The sequence below is a fragment of the Camellia sinensis genome, chromosome 3 (genome assembly GCF_055761805.1).
Source record: "Camellia sinensis isolate YWXY chromosome 3, ASM5576180v1, whole genome shotgun sequence".
NCBI classification, from domain to species: Eukaryota; Viridiplantae; Streptophyta; class Magnoliopsida; order Ericales; family Theaceae; genus Camellia; species Camellia sinensis.
Genome location: NC_138963.1, coordinates 215,820,393 through 215,847,351, shown reverse-complemented (window position 1 = coordinate 215,847,351; position 26,959 = coordinate 215,820,393). Strand labels below are relative to the sequence as shown.

The following is a 26,959-nucleotide window of genomic DNA, read 5'->3' as shown; positions in this document are numbered from 1 at the left end:
ATCAAATGTACATAATCTGAAAAATTTCAATTATAAAAAAAATGAGAGGGTTGAGAGGGTTTTCTTACTTAGTAGTAGGATTGAAATGGAATAATGAAATGGTAGGAAAATATGCAACCTCAACCTCCTCCTCTTCTTCCACAAGAATTCCCTCTATTGGATGTATATGGTTTATGCTTAGCCTTCAAAATGTGCATGACTACTAGGTGCATTTTATAGATCTTCTCCGAGGCTAGCTCTCTCTCTCTCCCTCCCTCTCACACATTCTTTCTATTAATAAATCCATCCACTTTCTCCAAGTTCTAAGAAATGTGACTTTCACTAAATTTTTTGCTCTCTTTCTCCAAGTTCTATGGCTTTCTTTCTCTCAATTCCAAGAGCATCATTAGCTCTTCTTCCCTAAACAAGCATGCAAATCAACATGTGGAAAGCCTCCACCAAAATTCTGCAAAGGTTTGATTCCCTTTTTTTTTTTTTTTTTTTTTTTTTTTTTTTTTTGTGTGTGTGTGTGTGGGTTTCTGAAAATTGACACACTAAGATTTTTAACTAAGGTATTTAGTAAGAATAATTATTATATTGAATCATAATTAAAATAATTTATAAACAACAAATATTGAACACCCACTAAATTATTATTTTTTTTATAATGTCTTGTTAGTGATTGAATTGAGTCAATTTAAAACTAACTTTTACACTAATATATAATTCAGATAGACTGTAGAAAAAATTAATTAATTAATTTATTTATTTATTTTCTTTAAGGAATAATTAAAGATGGGTTTTCACATGTCTTGCGCGTCTCTAGGAAGTCCTCGTGCGGAGGTCTCCAAACCAGCCATCGTCGAAATGGCGGGTAGGCCATCTCTGTGCCGAACGGACTCTAGAGTGATGCCGTCGATGGCGGAAAGAGCGCCCAGAACTCCTTGCGCGCTTGTCTTGTACATCACTGGGAAGTCCTCGTGCAGAGGTCTCCAAACCAACCATCGTCGAAATGGCGGGTAGGTTATCTCTGTGCCGAACGCATTCTAAAGTGATGCCGTCGATGGCAGAAAGCAGAATGTCATCGTTATTCGCCATAAAAGATGATTGGAAAAGGTTGGAAGACAAGGTTTTGTCTGTCGATATTCCTACAGACGGCGCCAATTGTATTGGGAGCAAATATTCGTCGCTGTCAGTACTCCTCGTGTCCAAGCTTTACTTCACTCCGAATAACCTGAGAACAAAACAATGGTGAGCTGCCTTGCAGGTGTGATGCCGAAAAGCCCTTCCGACGATCAAGTTAGCTCCCTTTTAAAGAGAGAAAGAGAGAAAGAGAGAGAGAGAAGACAAATGAGAGATAGAGCTCTAGGTTGTCGGACATCTAGACCTCTTGTATAGAGGCCCCGCTCAGTCTATATAGCCCTTGCGCGCGCTGCTCTGCTCGTTCTTTCCTGGACACGTGGCTGTACTGCCCTCTTTATTCTTTACACGCGTACCCGTCAATACCGCCAAACAATATTGGCTAAATTGCCAAACGGTATTGAAGCATGCCATTGGCGGGTTTCTTTTCTCACATTCCAATTGGACCACCTGGCAATTTCCACCGAGCTAGGCATAGCTCCGTTAGTTCCAGCCTCAATTCCGATCGACCTTCAGGGTCAAGCTCAATAACTAGCTCGGTTTGTCTAACTCCGTTCGTTCCCGCTAATCTTGCTCGGTCTTGGACCATCGCTTCACCTAGCTCGGCTTAGCCCGGTCCAACTTCCGGACTTTGTGGGCTAACTCAGCCACATCTAGAACCTCGGCCAAACTGCTCTCAACTATGCCAACTCGGTCGCGTAATCCAACGGCAAGGCCCAAGTCACAACTAGCTCGGCTCGTTTGCTCGGCGCAAACTCCCCTCTCATAGAATATCACAGGATTATATGCTTAATTAGAAGTATTTTGTAATTTTTAATTACATAACTCCGGAATCTAGTATTCTTTTTATTATTATTATTATTTTTAATTTTTTTTTAAAATAAAAATAAAAATAAGATACTAGTTAAAAACACCTTAGAAAGAACTAGAAACACATTAATATGAAAAATGTTAGACATTTTAAAAATTCTATTAAAATTTTTATCAAATGTCTCATATAAGTGTGTGACTTCCACTATGGGAGCCCCGGTTTGGCGATCATTTTGGGGCTGAAAAATCACAAAATGGCAAAATAGCCTAAATAAGTTAATAAGATAAAATATTATATCAAAACTATAAATATTACATTTTTCTCTCACAAAAGTCAAAAAAATTAAAAAACTCAAACCAAACGAGGTTAAAAAAGTCCTAACATAAAAAAGTTGGTTATATTAGCCAATGTCAAACGAAGTTTTCGATGTAAATTTGACATTTAATAAACATTTTTATAGCATTTTTAGAGAAGTTATGTTAGGGACTCTAAATAAATTGTCAAATTTTTTATTAAATCTCTTATATAAATATAAAATTTACATAAATATAATTTGTATGAGTTTCACATTCATTTAAAAGATTTAATAAAAAATTTGATAATTTTAAAATCCATAACATTTTTCTTTTTTAGAATATCTAACACTATCCTTTTTAGAATATCTAACACCAACAATAATTTATCCCACTAAAAATATCACCACTAATAGCATTAACGTATTAAAAAAAAAAAAAAATACAACTCCAAAACTAAAATATCACATCATTAATAACGTAACCCACTGCCATATAATTAGTGGGAGCACTAATTAGTGCTCCCGGGCATTTTTCTATCTAACACTATATTGCTTGAAAAAGATATTCTGAGGAAGTTTGACTTTTCTTGAGTACCGTCGTCGTCGGAATAAAAACGCAAGACCGCGTTCACACTTGACGTATGTTAACACGTCATCAAACACCTTATCCGCAAAAAAAAAAAAAAAAATATATATATATATATATACAAAATACAATGATAAAATATATCACGTAAATTAATTCGTCTTATATTATTATATATATTTTTTGTTAATCGACACGTAAGGGCTGGCCGGCTATAAATAGAGGTTAGAGGGGCGGGGGTGACATCTTCATTCTTCAGATTGTAAACAAAAAAAGAACTTGGTTTTTGGCAAAGCTTTTTTTTTCTCTGTCTGTTGTCTGTAAACTTGTTTCAATTAATCGAGTGAGATATTACTTCAATTATAATTTTCAATACGCAAAAATGGCTTCAGAGGAGGGACAAGTGATCAGCTGCCACACCCTCGACCAGTGGAACAACCAGCTACAGACGGCCAATGACTCCAAGAAACTGGTATTCTAACTATTTTTCTCTCTCTGTTTTCTTTGATTTATTTTTACACTTTTTTTTTTTTTTTTCTGTATTTCAATCCATGTACAATTTATTTTTTGTTCTTTTAATCCCATGTTTGATTGATGTCTGTTTTTAGTTAATGGGTTGGATTTTGATTGGGTTTTTAACTCTTCTTGTTGTTTTTGTTTTTATTGTTTTCAAGAAATACTTTTTTGATTAGGATTTTTCATGGGAGAAGTTATTATTTTTTGGAAACATAATTGACCATTGGTGTGAGTATTTCTCTGCTCATGGTCATGGTGGAATTCCCAAACCCACCTGATAATTTTTGCTTTCTTTTCCATGGAGTCAGTCTTGGACTCTTGGGGCTTTTTTCTTCTGTCACTTCTGTTAATTTTTTGCTTTTCTGTTATGGTAATCCAAGGGCTTAATTTGGGTTTTTTAGAGATTGTTGTTTACGTATAAGGCTGGGGACTTGTTTTAACGCCCATTAGATTAATCACCAGAGTTTTATTTATTATCAAAGTATCAATTTACAGGCACAAATTTGTGGATTCAACTTTATTAATTTAGGGTCCATTTGGCTGTCCCAATAATATGTGATGCCACTTTACAATCATTGCATATACAAATTATAAATACAACTCAAAATCTTACCTTAAAAAAGGAATGTCCAAATAGTATACATTAATGTGTGTTTGAGAAGGAAAAAATTGAATACATACCTAATCTTTAGCATATTGCACCAAGTGATTGTCTTAATACTTGAATCCATAACCTAAAAGTTATTAAGTCAAAGTTTTACCATTTAACCAATAGTCACCCCTATAACTCAAAATCTTACCTTATTTTTGAAAATTTAAATTTGGCTTTCTTCTCTAGAACATGGAATTGCTAGCTCTAAATCTGAGAGATTTGAAATCTGTTATGTTCAATGCCTTTATAATTAATGCATTTTTTTCTGACTAGTAAAAGTTCACAAATTTTGAAATAAGGGAATTTGCACAACCATATCGGTCATTATTAAGGGTTTTTATTTTTTATTTTGTATAGGTTGTGGTGGATTTCACAGCTTCATGGTGCGGACCATGCCGTTTCATCACCCCAATTCTGGTAGAGATGGCCAAGAAGATGCCTCATCTCATATTCCTCAAGGTGGATGTCGATGAATTGAAGGTAAAAATCACATGCAAGACCCTTATTTGTGTGTTTCAATTCTTATGCCAACCTGAGAATACTATTTGATCATGTTAGGATTATGGAAATGACTAGTTTGAAATTCCTGATGTAATTTCTAACAAGAAATTTCTCTGTGCAGTCTGTTGCTGAGGATTGGGCCATCGAGGCAATGCCAACTTTTGTGTTTGTTAAAGAAGGAAAAATTGTGGACCGTGTTGTGGGTGCGAAGAAAGATGAACTGCAGAACACAATAGCAAAGCACGAGACTCCTGTTGCTGTTGCTTCTACCGCTGCTGCTTGACTCACGTTTGGAGGATATACGAACCTCACTACCTTTCCTAAGTCATGTTTATGAACTATGCTTTATTTATAAATAGATCTTCTAGCCCCATCTTAAACTTTGAATGCGTGTATATTACCAGTTGTTTGTGCTACTTCATCTTGATGTTGATTTATGATGCCTATGAGGTTTTGTTGGAATAATTGTATTCTTCTCGTGTAGTGCCTGTCGATGATAGATGCTTTTCAATCAAATCTGATTCTTTAATTATTTGACTAGGTTTTATTTGAAACTCACTTGATAAGAACAAGAGAACACATGAGTATTGATGTTGAATACGGATATTAGTCTACATGCAAGCACACAAATTTACACCGCAATCATCTAAACAATCCTAGAACCCTTCAAATGTGTTATTTTTTGGTCGTGAAGAATGATCAAATATGTTATTTTTTAACTCACCATTACACAATTTATTACAGAGCCCACCTTTTGAACCCTGATACAAAGCATAGCAAGCTTTCCACTACCTAATAGCACTCAACAGATTCATATTGCCCCATCTACTAGTGAATGGTAGGTGTTGCCACCAGACCCAATTTCGTTGCTTGGCATCGGATGACCATCGACTTAGAAGTGTCGGGTTTTCGTCTTCTTTCTGCTTCAAATTTTACCATAGCATAAAATCTAATTACAGTGGGAAGTTTTTTGGATTCTTCTCCTTTTGTGGTTCCTTTCATCATTTTGTTCTTTTCACCAGTGAGATCTTTGATGCATCCCCGCCTAGTTCTTCAAAAATTACCAACAAATTTTGTGTCGGGTTCAACCAAGATCTGGGAACATGATACCTGATAAAACCCCAAAATTCCAAAAGAAATGATCAGAATATAGTTAATATCATTAACCGAGTTTATATTCAATTGCAACTTGTCAATACCATCTCTGAGTTGGTTCGCCGCAACCAAGCTGGCAGTTAGGGGCTCGGTATGTCCCAGCATAATTGCAAGCCCTACAGTTGCCATTCGCATAAATCATCCAATATCTGCCTATGCTTTGTCCATTGATCCATACTTGACCCTTTCCCATACTTCGCATGTCCAAGGCTAACGGCTCATTTCCATCCGGAGCATTGAAATAAGCCTGAAAATACCAAACCAACATAACTTTCGATTATTGAACTAATTTATGTTAGAACTTCTCTATCATTTTCTCCTTTTCTTACCTTGTACCAAGTCAAATGTTTCTGGCTTTGGGCGACTAGCGACCCCTGAACCCACTCAGCCAATGAGACTCCATTTGGAGATACCAAATTCATTGCTTCTCCTTTCAGGCCAACCTGTTTTATGAGCGTGTAAGAGTACTAGAAATTCTAAAATCAATGAAATTGCGAAATATGTAGAGAGGTTATTCGACCTTGTAAGTCCATTTCTGCCACGATAAGTCCCTCTTTCCTTGGTTTAGGCCATTTAGTGACACTGGCCCTAAGATTCCTGCATTCCACATTTCGTAGTGCACCCCATTGTTCTACAACAACAAACACCGAAAGTTTTTAGTCAGTAACTAAAATTACTTACTCGGTTAATAATTTGAAGCACAAATATAAAGATTAGATTAAGGTTCTTCAAGATGCCCCCCCCCCCCCCAAAATAAATAAATAAAAAAATAAATAAATAAAAATAATACAAGGAATTTAAAATAAAATTAAAAAAAAACTAACCGGCAATCCAACTGCCACGCTGAGTAGTCCTATTCTATTCATTCCAGCCTGCAGATTGACTGGTCCGGTAAATGTGAATCTCATGGCCTCCCTAGTCCCGTGGGCCGAACCTGTACTTACTCGTAAATTCAATGTCATCGACATTGTACTATTTTGTGATGGATGAGAGAGGAGGGGTTTAATGTGAAAATTAAATAGCACATGTGTGTAAAAAATCTATCAAATTTTTCTTGAGGTAGTCTATTCAAATCATACCTGAAAACTGTCCATTTATAAAGACGTGCACTGCGTGGCCTCTTGAGTGCACGATGAGAGTGGGCTTTTGTCCTCCTCGCAGAAACGATTCTGATGAACTGATATCAACACTGGAGAAGAGAGAAAGTGGGAAAAGTCAGAATGCATGTAGTGAAGGTGTTTATGTCAGATAGTTCTTAAATTAGGACACTAGTTATGCACCACAAATAATCCGATAAGCATGCAAAATACCTTGTTATGTACCACAAATAATCGCTGCTATCTCTAGTGACATTTATCTGCTCCAACAGTCCAACCGCTGTCATTGTCGGACTGTCCTCCAAAGAAGAAATTTCTTCATTGTAAATCTCCCAAGAAAACAACATAGAATTGGTTGGCAACATTTTCAGCGATGAAGTTGGAGCTCCAACCTTAACGATCAAAGGACAACAACACGAGAAACTTCATTGTTAGAGAAACTAACAAAAGACACTATCCCAAAGTACCATAAGATGGTATTGACAGAGGATATAAATTGGTCATGGACTGTGTCACTTACTTTTGCAGTGTTAAAGGCTACATTCCTGCAATCTGGGAGGATGCTGATGGACCACGGAGGCAAATCATAATGCATGTTATTGAACATAACACTCGCTGCAGACTTGCTATCGAAGTTTGAGAGGAACGCTGCACAATTTCCACTTCCCGCAGAAAACACGTGAGCCTAGAAAATGGTGATAGTTGAGTTAATGATCATTAAGGACGGTTAGTTCATCTTAGAAACTGAGTTTAGAAGAGACTGACCTGTTGGGAGCTTCCAAATGTAGTAACCATAGGATCGGATGAAACTAAGGCCTGTTCACATAGCTTAATAGCCTTATGGAGCTCTTTCAAATGGCTGTATTTAGGGTCCCTGATTAAACCTGAAAGCGACAAGGAAGTTTGTTAAACCTTTTAGAATTTAGAAGTTTATGTGATATACTAAACCTGTTTTGAGTCTCTCACCATATTCATCAATAGGAGCATCGTAGTCGTAACTGGTTGTGATGAAAGGTCCTCCAGCAGTGCGCCCAAAGTTTGTTCCTCCATGGTACTATCAGAAACAGTCAATTGCATATATCGAACTAGGCTTTGATACTGTTATGTTAATGGATGAGTTGAAACTTCATTTTTTTTTTTGTGTGTGCGTCTGTGGTAACTAAGATGAGTTGAAACTACATTGGTGACTAACCATGTAATAGTTAATGAATGAGCCGCCTTTTTGTATGAATCGAGAAACTGCAAATGCCAAGTCTTGAACAGGTCTCTGGTGAATTGTGCCCCCAAATTCTGTGAACCTTGTTATTGCAGCAAAAAAAAAAATTTGAATGGAGTGAGAGTTAAAAAATTATATGCCACAGATTCAACGTTGAAGAAGTGTATGTAAAGGTAATATTTACCAGCCACTCCAAGCCTCAGTCCACATGGTGGGCTTGTAAGGTTTGTTTGGAGTAAATGCATCACAGTAAAAACCGTTGCACGCATTTATCTGTTGCCAAGATAGGGAAGAAAAAAAAGTTGAATTTCTTTTAACTGAAACTAAATTGAGTTCACGAAACAAGAACGACTTGCATTATATTTGGATCTTGGATTCGTCGAAGGAAAAGGAAATTTACTTTTCATTTTATATGGTTACTCAACCAAACAAAAGAATTTTAGTTATCTTCACATTATCTTTTCCATTTCCTTTTCGTTCCTCTTGACAAGTACAAGGTCCCTCCTAACATAGAATTAGTGGATTTGGATTTTCAAATTCAACAAATGGCAACAAATTTAGCAGGATTTTGATATTTGGAGTAAATATGAGACAATCTAGGAAACAGGGTGGCATAAAACTACTAACTGATGTATGTAATCAAGAAATGAACCAATGTAAAAAGATCTGATGATTATAAACTTCAGAGAAATAACTGACCACAGGGTCAGGGGCATCATCTTCCTTGCACATCACCCATGGGACTCCTGTACCCAATCCAACCGCCATACTAGCAGCCCAGTTCATGTACGCTTTCCCTGGAGCTCCAAGAGCCTTTGTTTCTGCCCCGTATTCATTCTCAATCTACACACAAGATGAAATTGCAATCGATATCTACATTTGTAGTAAATTATCCAATAATTCTTTTTTATTTTATCCTTTTATTGGAGAAATTGACATTGAAGCTAAGACGTTCAATTATGGCACTTTGATTTACTCATACCTGAGATAGGATGATGGGTCCGCCCTGGGACTCATACAGGTTTTCACCCTTCATCATCTGAACAATTTTCTGGGTGAACCCTTGCATTGCTGCCTTCAAATCAAGAAATAGCAAATAAATAAATTACAACATTCTAACTCCCACCCCCAACAAAACCCAGAGAGAGAAAAAGAAAGCAGAAACGAACATAAGATAGTAGTTCTGTAAATAATGTCTTCTTCTTTTTTCTTGTTTTTTTTTTTTGAAATCTTAGGAAATGGATGGAATGAGAAACCTTGAAAGGCTCATTATCGGTTCTGAAGCTGATGCCAGGAACATACTTCAACCATACTGGAAACCCTCTGCACAAATCAAGCACTCATCAATGGAATTTTTTAAAAAATAAAAAACCAGAAATAAGAAGTACAAAAAAAAAAGCCCATAATCAAGAATTCACCATGTAATTGAAATGGAACATGAAAAGGCACATTGATGATGATTGATCTACTAAAATATATTTTTTTAAATAAAGTAATTACCCAAAATTCCACTCTCCACAAATATAAGGTCCAATACGGAGATGAACATAGAGCCCAAATTTCTGAACTGTCTTTATGAACCGTACAAGATCATATCTTCCCTCAAAATTGTACTGAAACAAAAATCATTTTCAGTGAAAATAATTGAACTGAAAACAGAGTAATTAAAGTAAAACGGAGTGAGAAAAATGGAGATCTAAAAACCACCCACATTGCCAGGGGAAGGTTCATGAACATTCCAAAACACATATGTATCTATCACATCTAATCCTCCATTTTTAGCCTTCTGTACAAGATCTTCCCACATCTGCAACAATACCCATTTCGCCACATCATCATCAATATATATATATCTGCAATATTAACAAAAATGAGCCAAAAAAAATTAAAAAGTTTACTTCAGGGGTGCTTCTGGGATAATGTATGGAGCCAGAGATGAGGATTCTGCGATGCCCATCTATGATGATGGCCTTGTTATCGTAGGTCACGCTACACTGGATCAGCTGAGTACCCACCATTAGTAAAGCTATGCTCAACAGGGTGAACAACTTGGAGACTGAGTTAGTCTCCATTTTCTCTCTCCTCTGTTTCTCTGTCTTCTTCTGAACTGGGTTTGAAGTTTGGAAGAGAGAAAAAGAATGGAGGAATATGTGGAGGAAGAGAGAGACAGAGAGCAGCTGTTGATCTACTGCCACTACTCTGCAAATACAGCAATAACAACCATGTTTATTTGGATTCTTCTTCTCCTTGTTGCATTATTCATCAGCTTATTATCTCTCACTAATATAATACTTGGTACTCTTAACACTGATTAGTGTGGTGTCAAATAAACAAATAAATAAATAAAAAGAAAAAGGAAAAAAAAATAAGCAAGTTAAACTTTTAAATTCGAACTCTTAAATATTATTACATAATATTTACGGGTATGTTTGATTGGAAGGATTAAAGCATGAGATTGAGATTATTAATCCGTGGGCCCAATCATCCTATGTTTGTTTTGATATTTTGGTTTAGGATTATTAATCCAACAAATTTGTAAGATTATTAGTAATGGGGTAGGAGTGGGATAGTTAATACCACACTAATTTGATAGGATTATTAATACCTCACTATTAGTGTTGTGAATCAAACATGACCTACAAGTATAAGTTTACAAATCAAAAATTATACTGCTATTTCAAATTTAAAAAAAGAAAAGAAAAAACTAATCAAACTTTTTTTATTCTTCCGCTAATTTTGTTTTATTATTGTATTCTCATAAAATAATACTAACCACCGCCATTTTTATATACACGTAAAATATGTATTAAAATTATAATTTTTTAAATATTTTTTAATTTTTTACAAACGTTTGGTAGACCGTCGTTGCGAGAACGATGTTGAAATAGTAGTGAACCCACACTCACTGATCAACCGAAGTTGCGGTTTTAAAAACACCCACTAATAAATGTTAGAAAGTAAAATATAACAACAATTCAATAATGCAATTACATAAATGAGATATGAAAGCTCTATAATTAGTTAAGATCCTCTACAGTGTATTCTCTAGAGTGATCTCCTAGAGTGATCCATCCAAAGGCTGAGATTAAGTCACACCAAAATGACGTCGTTTTGGTGAATAATTTTTTAAATTTTTTTTTAAAAAAATTCAAATTTCAAACTCTCTTTTTTCTTTTTCAATCTCTGATCATCAATGGAGGAACCAGACTCATCCAACAAACCCCATCTTCTAATTCCAGATCCAACATCTCTGATCCACTCAACCTAAATTGAACCCATAACCAAAATCACCATAAACATTGCAGCGAAACGACGTGAACCCATTTCACGGAGAGACTGAAAATGCAAGATGGTGGTGGTGGATTTTGAGTTTGAAATGATGGTGTTGAGAAGCGCAGTGGAGGTGGAGAGTGAAGGAACAGAGTGAGCAGTGGTAGGTGAAGCTAGAGCAAGGTGTTTGACAATGGGTGCAGGGGATTTAGGGGTTGTTGTTGTGGGGATTGGGAGGTGGATTGGGGAGGAGAGAGAGGGGGTGGGAGAGGTAGAGGGGGTGGAGAGATTTGAGGGAAAGTTTGAGGCAAGAAATGTGGAGGAAGAAGGTGCAATCTGGCCATCAGTTGGGATTGATTTGGGTTGGAGTGGATGATCAGGCCACACACAATCAATGGCCATCTCTCTCTCTTTCTTTTTCTGTGTTTCTGCGGAATCTGGAATTTTTTTTTTTTTTTTTAAATTACTCACCAAAACTTGCATCTCAACCCTTGGAAGTTGAGTAAGACACGTGATAGCTATTCATGCATCACTGTAGGAGATCAATGTAGGATTTCACTCTAGAGGATCCTTACGCCGTCCTATGTCCCCATTGTGGCTCTTTTTCACTGAAGCTTTTAATTAGTTTGTAGTCTTTGACAAATTTACATTTTGGACCCTCCAACAACTATTCGGAAAGAGAAAGGAAAAACAATAAATAAAATAGAGGTAAAATATAATTATATATATATATATTTTCTTTTTAAATTTGAAAGTGTTTGTGTAAAGACACTTTTGAAACCCAAGAATGATAAATTACCAAGGAAGTTATATATTATGGAGTGGTGATTTACAGCCAAGTGCCACCAGTCAAAAGATATATTAATGTTATTATAAAGTTGATGAGTCATTTTTCAAACTTCTCAAAGGAAAAGATCATATTGAGCATGATATGAGATGTGATATTGAAATAATTGTGGAAAGAAAACCAAAGTTTTTTTTTTCTTCAAACATTCTTTTTTATATTATTTTTTTTTATAAATTTAAAATTCAAACACAATAATATTTATTTAAAAGAGATATCACGCAATTTGAGTCGTGCTCAAAACTTGTCAATTGACCATTTTAAAATTGACTAATTGACAAAGTAGATACTTAAATATATTCTATTGTGACAAAAGCACCTCTCAAAAAAAAAAAAAAAAAACAAAACAAAACTAGACTATATCAATTAATCACCGTCATACATTTTTATAGGAGAGGTCATGAGATCAGGTGTTGGTTGATGTCCTTTTGTATATTTCTTTTTTATTGTGGGAGTTCTTTGTTAGTTGTTGAGTTTTTATAATTTTTGGACTATTGTCGAATGTAATTTTCATTTTATTTTTAAATAATATATGGATTGATTTTTTTTTAAAAGAAAATTGTATATTATTTTATTTCTAAAATTTTAAATTTATTTTACTTGTTTCAAAATATACAACTACATAATCTAAAATCAACAATATTTCACACCTAAAAAAAATACCTTAAAAATTGCTCTGGGTATGATTCGTACAATATTAATTTTGAAAAAAAAATTGTTAAAAATTTAACTTTCACATTATTTAATTTTGTTTTAAAAAATAAATTTCTCATTTAATTCAACATCCAAAAATAACTTGAAATAAAATTTTCCTCAGACTCAATTTAGTTAGATAAATAATACATGAAAGCGAAGGAAGAAAAAAAAAATTATGTGTTTATTTAGATAAAATCTGAAAGTAATGAAAACTAAAGTTTTATGTACAACTCAAATTGTGCTTGTTTGGCATGTGAGTTTGGGTGAGGTTAGGCTATTTTAGTTGGGTGATGAGAGGGTAATTTGTAAGCAAATTGGGTCGAGTTAGGAAAGTCTTCTTTGAGAGTTGGGCCGCGTAATGGGCCGAAATAAGGGTTGGTGTAGCTCGATCTTAGGCCAAAAAGACATCTCATATTACGGATTTGGGCTGAACTATGGGCCGAGGTGTTTGGGCTTCGCAAGTTGGACCTCGTCCTTGTTAATTCGGTCGGAGACTGCTGCAGTTAGCTCGGTTTAAACAGACAAAACCGAGGTATCAGTGGGGGGAGAACCGAGCTAAAGGATAGCTCTGCAGGGCGTCATCTCAGAGTCAAGACTGAGAGTGGTACATAAAAAGTATCACCGAACCGAAATAACCTAGTTGACCGCAATGTTAGCCGAGGTAAGGATGTCAGCCGAGGTAAAAGAGGTAATATCAATGGCGAGGGCCGAGCTGTGTATAGCTCGGCAGGGTGGCATTCGATAGATTGGCTTTCGATCACACGGTCCGAATGGCAGGAGACCGAGATAAGACAGTTCGGTCAGAAATGTATAACCGAGGTAAAGGGTTCAGCCATCTCACTTAGCTTGCAGTGATGAGACTCCTAGTAGGACTCTGCTAAGGAGAGTTAGAGTCCTACTAGGATTGTGCAAACCGTCTCACTTGGTTGGTAGTGAATAGGAGTATGACTCCTAGGAGGACTATGCAAAGGAGAGTAGAGTCCTACTAGGATTGTGCAAAACCATCTCACTTGGTTGGTAGTGAATAGGATGTGTGATTCCTACGAGGACTCTCATAGGGAGAGTTGGAATCCTACTAGGCTTATGACAAAGTAAAGTCTATAAAAGCTCATAACCAGACCTATGGACAGGTATCTCAATTCTTACTTTAGAATACACAGAGCTTATTGTCTATTGTCTAATTGTTGACTTAGACATCGAAGGGATTTCCGGCACACACCCGCCGGCTAGCTCACAATTGTGTTTTTAGGAAGTAAAGCGACGACGTTTGGAGGAGCGCAAACTTGATCAACAAGATCATACGAGAAGAATTATTTCATGCTCATACAAGTGATTATTCAGTATTCGTGGAGTATAAACACGTAGTGCTCTATAAGGTTTTGATTGATAGAGAGTGATAGGGGTCCACGATTTATGTTGGGGATGGGGAACAACATGGGATTAAGTAATTGATGATTGGCTTGAAGTATGGTTACGTGGTGTTCCGAGATTATTGCATAATTTCCTATTTTAGCCAAAAAAAATAAAATAGATTTTTTAGTCTAATAAGACAAAATGTCATTCCAAACCATAATCATTTTATTTTTTCTCTCATAAAAGTCAAAAAAGTCCATCTCAAACGAGATTTTTTAGCCTCAAACTAAAATAACCAAAAAGCCAACAAGCTAATCCACATCCCAAACGAATCTTAATTTATTAGTTAGGCTAATAACTTATTATAAAATATACAGAGAAATTTATTTTTTCCCATAAATCTTAACAAGGTTCATTTTGTTTTCTTTTTTACCCATGTTTCTTTCCACAATTCCCTTTTATGCCGTGATTATATTTTTTTTCTCATCATTTTCTTACAAAATTTTTCATCCATTCAAATGTATGCAAGAAAATAATTTTTTTTTCCACTTCACTTTTTATCATTTTTAGTTTCTATTATCTGTTCTTTCTAAACAAACGGAGCCTGACAATAAAATAGTAGTAGTATTAGGACATTTTGACAGGGTTACTTGAGAGTTCTCGTCAATTCAGATCTAGTGGACAAAATATTTAGAGGGTGTTTCAAAATGGCTATGTATGTTAGTTTTTTTTTTTTAATTTTTTTTATAAAAAGACATAAAAAAAAAATAAAGACAATGATGTGATTGAATGTTTTAATTTTTTACTATTTTAACCAAAAATCGACTACCTCAAACGAGAAAATTATTCATTACTTTTGAAACATACTAATGTGATTCTCCAACTTAATTTTTATTGGTTAAAATAGTAAAATTCATCATATTTTTTTTATCTCTTTTAAAGGACAATTGGACACTTGTCCTTTAATATATGGTTTGGAGCAATGTTTCAAGAGCTCAAATGGGTTGGTTCACAAGTTGAAAAAGCTCTTTGAATTCAAGACAGCAGAATTAGGCAAAATTATTGTTTGGCCTGGAGTGTCACATGGTCATAACTCATACGAATTATAATTTATCATATTTTTTTATGTTCTTTAAGCATTTAATATAAATTTATAAATTTCACCTTTTTTTACTGATCACACTGTGAAAACGTCACATGACAATGCCCGAAACCAATCAACAACTTCTCCAGAGTTACCTTTTTGTCGGTGAGGAGGATGACAAAATTGTTTGTTGCTGTTGCCGTCGTCTAATGTTTCAGTGTGTTCGTCTCAATTTGATTTTAATTTAAAAAAGTATTAATAGTGTAGGGTGAAATATAAATTATATCACTAAAATAATTAAATTTATACAAAAATTTGAAAATCCCCATAAGTTGTCATCTCTACTTCACACACACATACACACACAATCGGTGGGTGTGTTTGGTTTATATTTATAGATTAATTTTTGAGATAAAAAGTACGAAAATTTATTTAGTTTTTTTTTTTCAGAAATAATTTTGAAAAATTGTTTTGGAAATAGAGTTTTAAAAAAAAGTGATTGATTTAATGGGTATGAGAAAGAGAGTGATTTTAAAAAGTACGTAACCAAACAAAATTTTGAAATTTTTTTAAAAAAATTTGTTTGGTTTAATTACTTTTAAAAATTTATTTGTAGAAAATTTTTCTCAAAATTTTTTCTGAAAAACAAACTAAACAATATGTTTGATACGACGTGACTTGTCTTTACCTGTATCACCAATATTACCATATATATATGTAAATCAGAGATCACAAAACTATGCAGCGGAATAAAATGTTTAGATCATACCTGATTCGATCTAAAACCTCATGGATAAATCACGTACTTCCAGAATCTAATCAATCAATCCCAGCAGTGGGGTGATATTACAATGGTGAATATTACCCACACAAACCACAGTGCAAATGACTTGATCGTTGTTTCTTGGGAGAGAATAAGTTTATGGGTTGAAACAAAACCTACGTTGTTTCTCTCTTGGTTACCCATAACCATATATCAGATATATATTATATTATTATTATTTATCCATATCAGTTAAAACTGATAATATCTATATCCTGAGTGGTTATCCTAAATAGGTTTGAATTTAATTCAAAACCTATTTGGATAAGATCCAAATTATGTTCAAATGGTCATGCCACATGGGCGCCCATTACTAACATCTCCCACTCGCACATGAGTTGGCATGACACTGCCACATCTCTGTCTCAATCTCCCAAAAATAAACAATCTCATACTAGCCACTGCACCGTGCGACTGCTGAGAACACCTGCATGTGGGAGCTCTATACTAGAAACTCAAAATGAGCCAGCATAGAGACATCAACCCAAAAAGAACAGAAATAGTGTCTCATATACCCCAGACCCATCTAATTACACCGGTCCAAAAAACATCTCTAATCCCTCAAAAAAGAGCATGTTTGACCCTCTCAATTCTTGCAATATATTCACACTCAATTCGCCTCTCATACAGAGCGATGTGAGTTGTCGGCAGTGAATATACAACAGTGGTGTAATACTAGATGATCTTCCCTTTGCACTCATGCCATTTAGTTTAGGATTGACCGCTTTCCCAGTGATGTCCCTTAAGGCCGAATCATGCATGACCGCAGGCAACATACCAAAGTAGCAGAACATCAACCCCTTACCTTATGACATAGTCAAAAGTCACAAAATGGTACATAAATGAAAGTCATATCAATAATGACTCGTAAGACTCACACGGTGAGGAAGCAGGGATCCATTCTCTCACCTCATTACTCGGTCGCTAAGCACATATAGTATGAATACATGTTACGGTGGAGTAACTCTTCCATAAAGAGTGACGTCATACTCGATACACCGTACAGATATTAGTCTAGTCGCTTTCTAGCGCCTAACCCGAATTCTCTATTTGCTCGCCTTCTAGGCGCCAAATGAGATCTCGTATCTGGCTAATCATAACAGGCACAACATGGAAAGTGGGTACTAACATCCATGTTTGGTCCTTAACACGACCTCATCTTGGTTATAACCAAGGCGACATACATAGTGGATGATTTAAGCCTCTCTTGGCTCCAAATAAAATAAACCACCAGTCTCATCCTTGCTCACTCCCAAGCGTCAAGGGCGATTGCTCGTGTGAGTGAGCCAATCTTGCCTGCTGACATCATCATTTGCTAATCATTATGACACAAACCGTAATAGTGTCAACATCCCATCATCTCAAAATAAGTGATCGATTTAAAAAAAATTGACCACAACTTGCGCAATTATAGATTCCAAACATAAGCCTTATCAGCACCTCTTGCGATAAGTATATACAACGGAATCCACCATGTGTGCCTCACATGAAATGATTTAAGATCACTACCTTTTGCGCAATAACCTCTCTAAAGATATTTTTGGTGACCAATTTGCGTTCATTCTTAATGCGCCCAACTAGCGCAGATGCGCCCAACCAGCGCACTGAATTTTACAATGAGCAAATTAATATGCTTCTAATAAAGCATTTTATCCACAGTCTAATGAGCAAGGTCAAAGTCTGAACAACTCAGTTAACCATTTATCAAAGATAACACTTATCATGCCGAATACGCCCACATAGCGTACTTTAGGCTCCCACAACAAAGAAAAGATCAAGGAATATAAGTCATCTGTTTCTCCCAAAGACAATCTGAGGATTCACTCAATAGCTAAGGCTCTGGCTTTTACCGATAGGTAAGTCAATGGATTTGCAATTTTGCATCTAGAATCATTCTAAGATATTCTCTATGTAAGTCATCGAAGACAGACCGAGAATTTTCCTAAAACAATCCCTAAGGATCGTACATCCGAGCATATAAATTACATCACCCATGTCCATCATATCTAAAATAGAGGACTGCCCACCCTAGGTGGCGACAACCTTATAAATTCCTGGCTCATAATGACTAAGTAAGGAAAAACTTCTTTTGGACCATTGATCATGCCTCAGTGGTCTTCATTGATCATCGTTGGCCTATCATGGCTTGACGAAATCTAAGAACCACTGTTTGGATAACTGCTTTAGGTTGTAAAAGATTTATTGGAACTAGCAACCTTTTTGCACTCCTAACTTTTCACCATAAAAGCAGAAGGTAAATTCCTACGGATCTACTTATCCAATTCTCTAATGAGAAATCAGGTCACAATGTCCACAAATCAATGTTCCGAACTTATGTCAATTATAGCCTAAGTCAAAATAACCTCACTCCCCAGGAGGAAGTCTTCTCATGGTCTACACTTTCCTTAATGGTGCGACTTTTCGGTATCTAGCGAGCCTTATGCCTCAACAATGACTATCCAAATTACGCATAACTTTATAACAGTTTTGCGTCATAATGGAAAGTCAACCAAATTATAAAAAATGGTTAATCCTCAAAGACTTTGTCTTAAACTGCGCAACATTGATCCACTTTCTAAAAACAGGGGACTAGAGCCTTTGGCATTATCCTAGGCTCTTTATCATCTTGCGGAGCAATCATGAATGTTTCCCTCTCAATCACCCAGTGATGACGTGAAAAATTTTCACATTTGCTACCACGCAACTAAGAATATAGAGTATTCTGCTCTAATGGAGTAATCCATTAGTAGGCACATCGCTCCCACTGTCCCTAGGATATTAGAAATTTCTTTCCATTCTCAACTAGGCTACATAGAGCGCTATGCTTGGAATTCTCCATCTTATAGAGTTCCAAAAACTCTATTCATGTCACCTTTACTAATAAAACTTTATGTGACTTAGTTACACTACCACAAAGCTGCTTACCTATATGCACATGACCCGGAGGGTTTGCATGACCGCATACAATAATGCGCCACACGACCCTTTGTGTTTACAAGACAGCATACAATAATGTGCTATAGAACCCTAGGTCTGAACTTCGTAATCTTATGAGAAGTAAAATAAAGATAAGCTGCTTAACGATTACAGATCGCCCATAGATGGCTCTCTACTAACCTATTACTCAAAATTGGAGTGTAAAATCTGATATGGAGGGCTCTTAGTTAGGGATATAGGCAACAAACTAGTGCAATTTCCAATTGGGAAACATTTTGCGCCATTATCCACCTAACATTAACAATATTTAATTCCTTATTCTCTACTACACCATTGTGTTGTTGAGTACTAGGAATAATCAATTTTCTAAGCACCCATCTCTCTTCACAGAGTTTTCTAAAAAATAACTCAAATAGATACTCGCCACCTTGGTCAAAACTAAAAGCACAAAAAACTCTTATCTAATTGATCTCGATCTCATATGTGCAATGTCAAAAATCATCTCAAAACTTTTGACTTATGGGAGATCAAATAGTCTTGACTCAGATGCGTATCGTAATCTATAAATGTGTCGAAATTGAGGCTTAGCTATCATACCCTCACACATATCTAGTCACAAAATATCATAGTGGACTAAATGCGCCAAAACAAATGACCTTCTGCGGCTTTCCTACTTACTTGTGCGCACCCATTGCGAACAAAGTTACACATTCACATGAGAGCAGGATGTCATAAGCGAGTGGGCCCGAGAAGGCCTACTCAAACCATCGTGTCATCATCTCATTAATGTGATTAAGTATAATAAGCCACTGGTTCATGACCAATGTCATAAACTAATTCCAATCATCTTAATGTGTGAGTTCTCGAAGACAAGTTTTAAAGGTTTAGGCCCAACTAGGTAATGACTCACAACTAAGTCATATTCACTAGATCATAAAAAGGATGTCATGGAGATATCAACTGCGCCTAAGTCGCAAATTTAACTAGTAAGTGCTAATCCCCTGCACCTTCAAGTCAATTTTATTCTCCATACACTTTAATACATCTAGTTGAAAGATGACGATACTCCTGTTGCCATCTCTATTTCTCGCTTCATAGTTACTTGCAATTAATTCTACTATCCACAAGAAGGAGAGAATAAGCTATCAACTATGATAGCTCTTGAAGTAACTTAAGCGCGAATTAGGCTAAAGAGTCTAATTCAACACAATGCTCTTACAAGCGATGTGTTAAATTCTTAGAGTCATAACAACCTTGTCAGCCTTAACCTTTTCATTACTATGCTGCAACGTTTGCGCTTAGTGGTAAATGTTATTCAAAACGTTAGCCTAGTAAAGGAATCACACAAAGAAGCACCTTATCCATGTCTCACACTTAAGTGTGGAAACAAAGTGTCCAGACTTAGACAAGTTAGCAATGCTAATAGATTTTGCAGCCACTTGGCGCTAATCTTTTCACTTAGTGTTAATAGATTTTGCTGCTACTAAGCGCTAATCTTTTAATCTTCAAGTGATACTTCAACGCACACTATTATAGTGCATGAAATTTTTTATTTATTATTATTATTATTATTATTATTTTTTTTCACTCCCAATAATTGGGTAGAGAGCAAAACACTGCTCAAACTGGCTACTCGTCTTACACTTAATGACTAATTTATTTAAACTCGCATTTCTTGGATGACGTGACTCTTGAATGTTACTTCATCCAATGATGTAACATTATTTACAAGTCAAATTACAAAGTCAATCCGTGCAGCTTATTAGTCAAGATCATATACAGATCTACTGAGGGCTTACTAATTTCATAACTCCAAAACTCGCCAACCAAAACTATGTAGCGTGCCGCTAACTATAGCGCACACGTTAGTTTTTATTGTGCCAAACAAGGCAACAAAACCACGGCGACTTTGAGTCATGTTTCCTTACTTTGGCTCAATTAAGGTTTGACCTAAAGTCTCCAAGACTTTTGCTCATCTAAAGAATGAGATTAGTTTGTTCACATTTGAACATCTCTACTAAGTTTAGGTCAACCAAATTAACTTCCATAAGCTAAATCAATTTAGAGAGAAATTCGCATTGGGATTAATTTGATTAGCATAATATAATTTTGCCGCAAAAATCTAAATTAAATAATGACAATATTACACAAGTCGCAAGATCGAAAATCCGCTATGCTCGTAATCATCTCTTGCGCCACAAGTGACAATTATCTAAAATTTAGTTTAATTTATGCGCAAAATATTGGTTTTCGGGAGTTAATTTATAAAGATTTCTCTCAATCGAATAACCTCCCACTGACTATGGCATATACAAAGCATGATAAATTCCATACAATAGCATTTTAATGTAAATCTACAAATAACTCATGCTATATTTATTTAATAATGGAATTCTAATAAATAAATAAATAATCATGCTCTTCTAATTACAACATATTACAAATCCAAAAAAAATATGCTGTATTCAATATTCAGATTATGCCATAATTAAAGTGTACATCATTTTGAAATTTTCTGGAATTTTTCTGAAATATTCTGGAATTTTAAATAAGTAATAAACACACATAAAATTAGAAATAAAAAATCCAGAAACTGATAAACTGAAACAATATTACCAGTAGATAGTAAAACATTTCAGAAGTCCACAATAAAAATTTCAATCCCAGAAAATTATTTATGCAATACCAGAATCATTTTAAAGCATAAAAAATGAATTATTAACACAGAAAAAATATTTTTTATTTTCGTAAAATTTTCAAAATTTTACAGAAGATATAAAATTTAATTCTGAGTGTAACGGTACCAACCATACTTAAAACAAAGCTATAACGAATAAATTATGGCCAATTACGCAATTCAGAATTAAAAACAAACAAACAGAGCCTTAGAGCCAAGCCAGGCGGGAAAACGGCTTGGCTCGGCTCGGCGCCGCTCAGCGCAACTCCGCGCGAGTCGGCTCAACGTGGCTCGGAGCGCGGCTCAGCCCGCGGCTCGGTGCTCGGCTCCAGCACGCGGCGCGCGTGCGAGGCGCGGACGGCGTGCGTGCGTGGACAGCGCCGCCGACGCGCACGTGATGGCGCGTGCAGGCGCGTCAGCAGGGCATCCGGCGCGTGGCTGCGCGTGGTGGCGCGTGGGGGCCGCTGGGAGGCGTCATACAGCGCGTGTATCACACGCGCCGCCTTCCCGGGTGTTTTCTGGTCCGATTTTTATACTGCCGGACTCCTTTTTTCAAAATAAAACCGTTTATGGTCTTAAAAAAGACATTAATGAACATAAAAAAATATTTATGCTCTTAATCTAATCAAAGTAGATTTTTTTTTCTTTTACAAACATTCATGTATATATTGTAAACATACACATGTAAAAATAAACACATGATTAAAGGAAACACGAAAATATCCATCAAAGGCTCTGATACCAATGTAAATCAGAGATCACAAAACTATGCAGCGGAATAAAATGTTTAGATCATACCTGATTCGATCTAAAACCTCATGGATAAATCACGTACTTCCCGAATCTAATCAATCAATCCCAGCAGTAGGGTGATATTACAATGGTGAATATTACCCACACAAACCACAGTGCAAATGACTTGATCGTTGTTTCTTGGGAGAGAGTAAGTTTATGGGTTGAAACAAAACCTACGTTGTTTCTCTCTTGGTTACCCATAACCATATATCAGATATATATTACATTATTATTATTTATCCGTATCAGTTAAAACTGATAATATCTATATCCTGAGTGGTTATCCTAAATAGGTTTGAATTTAATTCAAAACCTATTTGGATAAGATCCAAATTATGTTCAAATGGTCATGCCACATGAGCGCCCATTACTAACAATATAGGACTATTTCGTTCCCTTGTAAAGTTGTAAGTATTTGAGTTTTTATTTTTATTTTGTGTCAAATTATGTAGTATAATTTTTAGGGAGAATTTCAAAAAAGTAAAAAATAATTATGAATTTCAAAAAAGTAAAAAATAATTATTTTTAAGTGATGAAGGTACAATATTTTTTTGGACAGTTTAATGCATAAATTACTTATACTTTCATCATTTTGAAATTAATTTTGTACTCTCTATTTTTAAAAAAAATTATATTCCCCCTAATTTCTATTTACAATTAATTAAGAGTAACTTAAATAAATTAAAAAAATAATTATTTAAAAACTGAGAAATGAACGCTTTTAATTTTTACTTTTTGAAATAGTGAAGGAATAATGTCATACTACCTTAAACATTTAGGGCAATTGTCTAATTCAAGTTCTAAAGGCTCATTTGAGAATTAACTATTTTAATTTATTTTTTATTTTTTTACAAAAAAAAATGTAAAAAAATAAAGAAAGTGATGTGATAACTTATAATGACTTTTTGACTCTTTAGCAACAACAACCATGTTTATTTGGATTTTTTTCTCCTTGTTGCATTATTCATCAGCTTACTATTTCTCGCTAATATAATAATTTACAAGTATGAGCCCACAAATCAGAAATTGTGGTGCTATCTCAATTTTTTTTTTTTTTGAAAAAAAAAGCTAAGCAAACTTTTTTTTCCTCTGCTAATTTTGTTTAATTATTGTATTCTCGTAAAATAATACTAACCACCGCCATTTTTATATACACGTAAAATATGTATTAAAATTATAATTTTTTGAATCTTGTTTTAATTTTTTTGTAAACGTTTGGTGGATTGTCGTTGCGAGAACGATGTTGAAGCTTTGAAGGATAGATAGTAGTGAACTCACCATCAACCGAAGTTGCGGTCTTAAAAACACCCACTAATAAATGTTAGAAAGTAAAATATAACAACAATAATGCAATTAGATAAGTGAGATATGAAAGCTCTATAATTAGTAGTATGTACTAGGTCCCATTGTGGCTCTTTTTCACTGAAGCTTTTAATTAGTTTGTGGCCATGGACAAATTTACATTTTGGACCCTCCAACAACTATTCAGAAAGTGAAAGGAAAAACAATAGATAAAATAGTGGTAAAATATAACTAAATCAAACCAAACAAAGCTTTAAGTCTCATTAAATGGAATCGGTTATATGAATCCTTCTTCTCCACGCAGCCCTATCAAAAGCCATTTCATTAGTCAAATTAAATAGATTCATATATCTATTTATAACGCTAGTCAACGTTAATTTAGACCTACCTCGTTCCCTAACACTTCCATCTACCGTTACAGTATCGCATCTCTTCACTACTGTCTCTATTGGTCTCCATTGAATATGACCAAACCATCTCAAATGATTCTCTCTCAACTTATCTTCTATCGGTGCTACTCCTACCAATTCCCGAATATATTCACTCCTAATCCTGTCTTGTCTAGTTTTACCACACATCCACCTTAGCATCCTCATCTCAGTCACACTCATCTTATCTACATGTTATTTCTTGGTTGCCCAACACTCCGTCCCATACAACATAGCTGGTCTAATAGCCGTTCTATAAAACTTACCTTTCAGTCTAGTGGGTATTCGTTTATCGCACAATACCCCAGACGCACTTCTCCACTTACACTATCCCGCCTTAATCTTATGGGCCACATCTGTATCAATCTCTCCCGCTGTTGTGATAATCGACCCTAAATAACGAAAATGTTCACTCTTAGGCAGTTCTTGGTTCTCAATCTTCACTTCTCCTCTGCTTTCATTGTTACTGTTACTAAATTTACACTCCATGTACTTTGTCTTAGTTCTGCTTATCCGGAATCCTTTAGATTTAGGAGTTTTTCTCCAAATCTCTAACTTTGTATTAACTCCTTCTCTAGTCTCATCCACTAACACAATATCGTCTGCAAAAAGCATACACCATGGCACGTCATCCTGAATATTTATCGTCAACTCGTCCATAACTAAAGCAAAAAGATAAGGACTTAAGGTAGATCCTTGGTGTAATCCTACAGTGATAGGAAATTCATTTGTCTCTCCAGTTGGCGATCTAATAGTGGTCACCATCCCTTCATACATGTTCCTAATCACGTCAATGTAGCCTTTTGTCATCTCTTTCTTCTCTAACACCCACCATATTATATCTCGGGACACTCTGTCATATGCTTTCTCAAGGTCGATAAACACCATATGAATGTCTCTTTTCTTTTCTTTTCTTTATACTTTTTTATTACTCTCCTCAAAAGATAGATCGCTTTCATTGTTGACTTACCAGGCATAAACTCAAATATAATTATATTTTATTTATTTATTTATTTTTCTTTTCAAATAAGAAAGTGTTTGTGTAAAGACACTTTTGAAACCCAAGAATGATAAATTACCAAGGAAGTTATATATTATGGAGCGGTGATTTACAGCCAAGTGCCTCCACCACCAGTCAAAAGATACATTAATGTTATTATAAAGTTGATGAGTCATTTTTCAAACATCTCAAAGGAAAAGATTATTTTGAGCATGATATGAGATGTGATATTGAAATAATTGTGAAAAGAAAACGAAGTTTTTTTTTCTTCACACATTCTCTTTTATATTATTTTTTTTATAAATTTAAAATTTAAACATAACAATACTTATATAAAAGAGATATCACGCAATTTGAGTCGAGCTCAAAACTTGTCAATTGACTATTTTGGAATTGACTAATTGACAAAATATATACTTAGGGTTGGTTTGGGAAGTAGGTTGATTTTTTGACTTTTTTAACTATTTTAACCTAGGTTAAAAAGCTTTGTTTGGGAAGAGTTTGTTGACTTTTTGATTTTTTTGATTTTTTTTGTGAGAGAAGAGTATAATGATTATGGATTGGATGTGATGTTTTATTTTTTGTGAGTAAAATAGCCTATTTTATCTTTTGTGACTAAAATAATCAAAAAAAACCCCATATTCTTCTTCTCAAACGGTGCCTAAATGTGTTCTATTACGACAAAAACACCTCTCAAAAAAATAAAATAAAATAAAACTGGACCATATACCGTCATACATTTTTATGTGAGACGTCATGGGATCAAGTGTTGGTTGATGTCCTATTGTATATTTCTTCTTTATTGTGAGAGTTCTTTGTTAGTTGTTGAGTTTTTATAATTGTTGGACTATTGTCGAATGTAATTTTCATTATATTTGTAAATAATATATTGATTGATTTTTTTTTAAAAAAAAAAGAAAATTGTATATTTTTTTATTTCTAAAATTTTAAATTTATTTTACTTGTTTCAAAATATACAACTACATAATCTAAAATCAACAATATTTCACACCTAAAAAAAATAGCTCTAGGTATGATTCGTACAATACTAATTTTGAAAAAAAAAAAAAAAATTGTTAAAAATTTAACTTTCACATTATTTAATTTTGTTTTAAAAAATAAATTTCTCATTTAATTCAACATCCAAAAATAGCTTGAAATAAAATTTTCCTTAGGCTCAGTTTAGGCTCAGTTTAGTTAGATAAATAATACAGGAAAGTGAAAGAAAAAAAAAAAAAAAACCTTATGTGTTTATTTAGATAGAATCCGAAAGTACTGAAACCTAAAGTTTTATGTACAACTTAAATTGTGCTTGTTTGACATGTGGATTTGGGTAAGGTTAGGGCAATTTTAGTCATAAAAAAATAAAATAAGTTTTTTGGTTTAATAAGATAAAATGTCACTTCAAATTATAATCATTTCCCTTTTTCTCTGACAAAAGTAAAAAAATCCATCCCAAACGAGGATTTTTAACTCAAAGCTAAAATAGTCAAAAAGTTAATCTACATTTCAAACGAACCCGAATTTATTAGTTAGACTAATAATTTATTATAAAATATACAGGAAAATTTATTTTTTTTCCCATCATTTTCTTACAAATTTTTTTATCCATTCAAATGTATGCAAGAAAATAATTTTTTTTTTTCCATTACACTTTCTACCATTTTTATTTTCTATTACCCGTTCTTTCTAAACAAACAAACGGAGTCTAATAGTAAAATAGTAGTAGTATTAGGACATTTTTGACAGGTTACTTGACAGCTCTTGTCAATTCAAATGTAGTGGACAAAATATTTAGAAGG

The 26,959-nt window shown here is 34.7% G+C and overlaps 2 protein-coding genes across 2 annotated transcripts; one reads left to right on the top strand and one right to left on the bottom strand.

Moving 5' to 3' along the window:
• The first annotated feature begins 2,949 nt into the window (after nucleotides 1-2,949).
• Nucleotides 2,950-4,945, top strand: LOC114280872 (thioredoxin H1). The gene is made up of 3 exons (XM_082922261.1): nucleotides 2,950-3,283; nucleotides 4,337-4,459; nucleotides 4,602-4,945. The coding sequence occupies exons 1-3, from the start codon at nucleotides 3,194-3,196 to the stop codon at nucleotides 4,761-4,763; spliced, it is 375 nt and encodes a 124-aa protein (XP_082778387.1). The 5' UTR covers nucleotides 2,950-3,193; the 3' UTR covers nucleotides 4,764-4,945.
• Nucleotides 4,946-5,039: 94 nt separating this feature from the next.
• Nucleotides 5,040-10,272, bottom strand: LOC114280904 (beta-galactosidase 3). The gene is made up of 18 exons (XM_028223306.2): nucleotides 9,847-10,272; nucleotides 9,660-9,755; nucleotides 9,449-9,561; nucleotides 9,205-9,271; nucleotides 8,931-9,023; nucleotides 8,648-8,791; nucleotides 8,133-8,221; nucleotides 7,925-8,030; nucleotides 7,699-7,786; nucleotides 7,498-7,616; nucleotides 7,253-7,417; nucleotides 6,946-7,124; nucleotides 6,715-6,824; nucleotides 6,460-6,569; nucleotides 6,156-6,266; nucleotides 5,965-6,078; nucleotides 5,680-5,882; nucleotides 5,040-5,590 (listed from the first exon to the last, which is right to left on the bottom strand). The coding sequence occupies exons 1-18, from the start codon at nucleotides 10,018-10,020 to the stop codon at nucleotides 5,482-5,484; spliced, it is 2,190 nt and encodes a 729-aa protein (XP_028079107.2). The 5' UTR covers nucleotides 10,021-10,272; the 3' UTR covers nucleotides 5,040-5,481.
• Nucleotides 10,273-26,959: the final 16,687 nt, after the last annotated feature.